The 1,508-nt window shown below is 35.1% G+C and overlaps 1 protein-coding gene across 1 annotated transcript; it reads left to right on the forward strand.

Moving 5' to 3' along the window:
* The first annotated feature begins 398 nt into the window (after positions 1–398).
* Positions 399–737, forward strand: LOC133806374 (uncharacterized). Its single transcript, XM_062244484.1, has one exon. The coding sequence runs from the start codon at positions 399–401 to the stop codon at positions 735–737; it is 339 nt and encodes a 112-aa protein (XP_062100468.1).
* The last annotated feature ends 771 nt before the right edge of the window (positions 738–1,508 follow it).

Below are 1,508 nucleotides of genomic sequence, written 5' to 3' on the forward strand. Positions count from 1 at the left end.
CAGCTACATGGGACACCGTACTCTATTGTTTGTGATTGGGATGCTTGCTTTACATTATCATTATGGGAGAGTTTGCAGAGAGCAATGAGAACTCGGTTGAAGTTCAATACAACTTATCACGAAGAAACGGATGGTCAGACTGAGAGAACAAATCAGATCTTAGAAGATATGCTCAGAGCATGTGTCATTGACTTTCAGGGATCCCGAAGTAGATACTTGCCACTGAGTTTTTGTACAACAACAACTACTAATCTACCATCTGGGTAACACTAAATGAAATGTTGTATGGAAGAAAATGTAGGTCCCCACTTCACTGGGATGAATGGGGAGAGAGAAAACTACTTGGGTCAGATGCAATGCAACACACCAATGAGGCTATTTAGAAAATTAGGGCTAGAATGGTCACAACTCAGAGCAGACAGAAGTCTTATGCAGACCTAAAGTGCACTCATGTTGAGTTTGATGTTGGTAATCATGTATTTCTGCATGTGACTCCAAGGGAAGGAATCTCGGTGAAGAGGTTTGCCAAGAAGGGAAAGCTAAGTCCCAGATATGTTGGACCGTTTGAGATTTTGGATAGAGTGGGCAAAGTGGCTTACAGGGTAGCTTTACCGCCATCATTATCCAAGGTGCATAACATATTTCATGTGTCACAACTTCGAAAGTATGTGTTCGACCCATCGCATGTACCGAGCTATGAGACCTTGGGTTTGCAGGAGGATTTGTCATTCGATTAGCGTCCAATGAAAATACTCGAACGAAAGGACAAAGTCCTAAGGAATAAGAACATTTCCTTGGTGAAGTTATTGTGAATGAACAATGTTGTTGAGGGGGCAACCTGGGAGTTAGAGTCTGATATGCAGCAGTAGTATCCCGAGTTATTTGAGTAAAATTTCGGAAATAAATTTCTTTTCAGGGAGGATAATTGTAATATCCGTTTTTCCGAGAGGGTAATTTTGTAATTTCGCCACTGAGGGAATTTTTGTTGTTTTGCATATTTTTAAAATTGGAGATGTATGAAGTTCTGATGTCAATAAAATTTCCAAGTTCTTTAGTGAAATATTTCCTTTTTAATGATAATTAGATCTCGGTATGAGTATATTCCTAATAAATAGTTAATTATTTGAATTAAATTAATTAATTATTTAAAAGAATATTATTATTAATATTAGCATATTAATGGAAAATAATATTTTTGGGATTTATTTTATCATATACTTTATTTATTTATTTTATTACATAGCTGAAATATTATTATTTAAGAGATTAAATAATAATAATTCTACATTTTATGTGAAATGACCATTAGCATATTATGGTCAATATTGTTTGTTTTATTGAAAAAAAGAGGATAACATCGGGATGAAGTTTGTACATGTTCTGGGAAATTCTGCATTTTTTGGAATGATTCTTAAAGACCTAAGGATCATATTAGACGTAGAGAAACGAAGAGAAACCATACAAAAACGAAAAATCAAAGTCCAAGCACTATTAAAACAGGTGTACCG

The sequence above is a fragment of the Humulus lupulus genome, chromosome X (assembly GCF_963169125.1).
Source record: "Humulus lupulus chromosome X, drHumLupu1.1, whole genome shotgun sequence".
NCBI classification, from domain to species: Eukaryota; Viridiplantae; Streptophyta; class Magnoliopsida; order Rosales; family Cannabaceae; genus Humulus; species Humulus lupulus.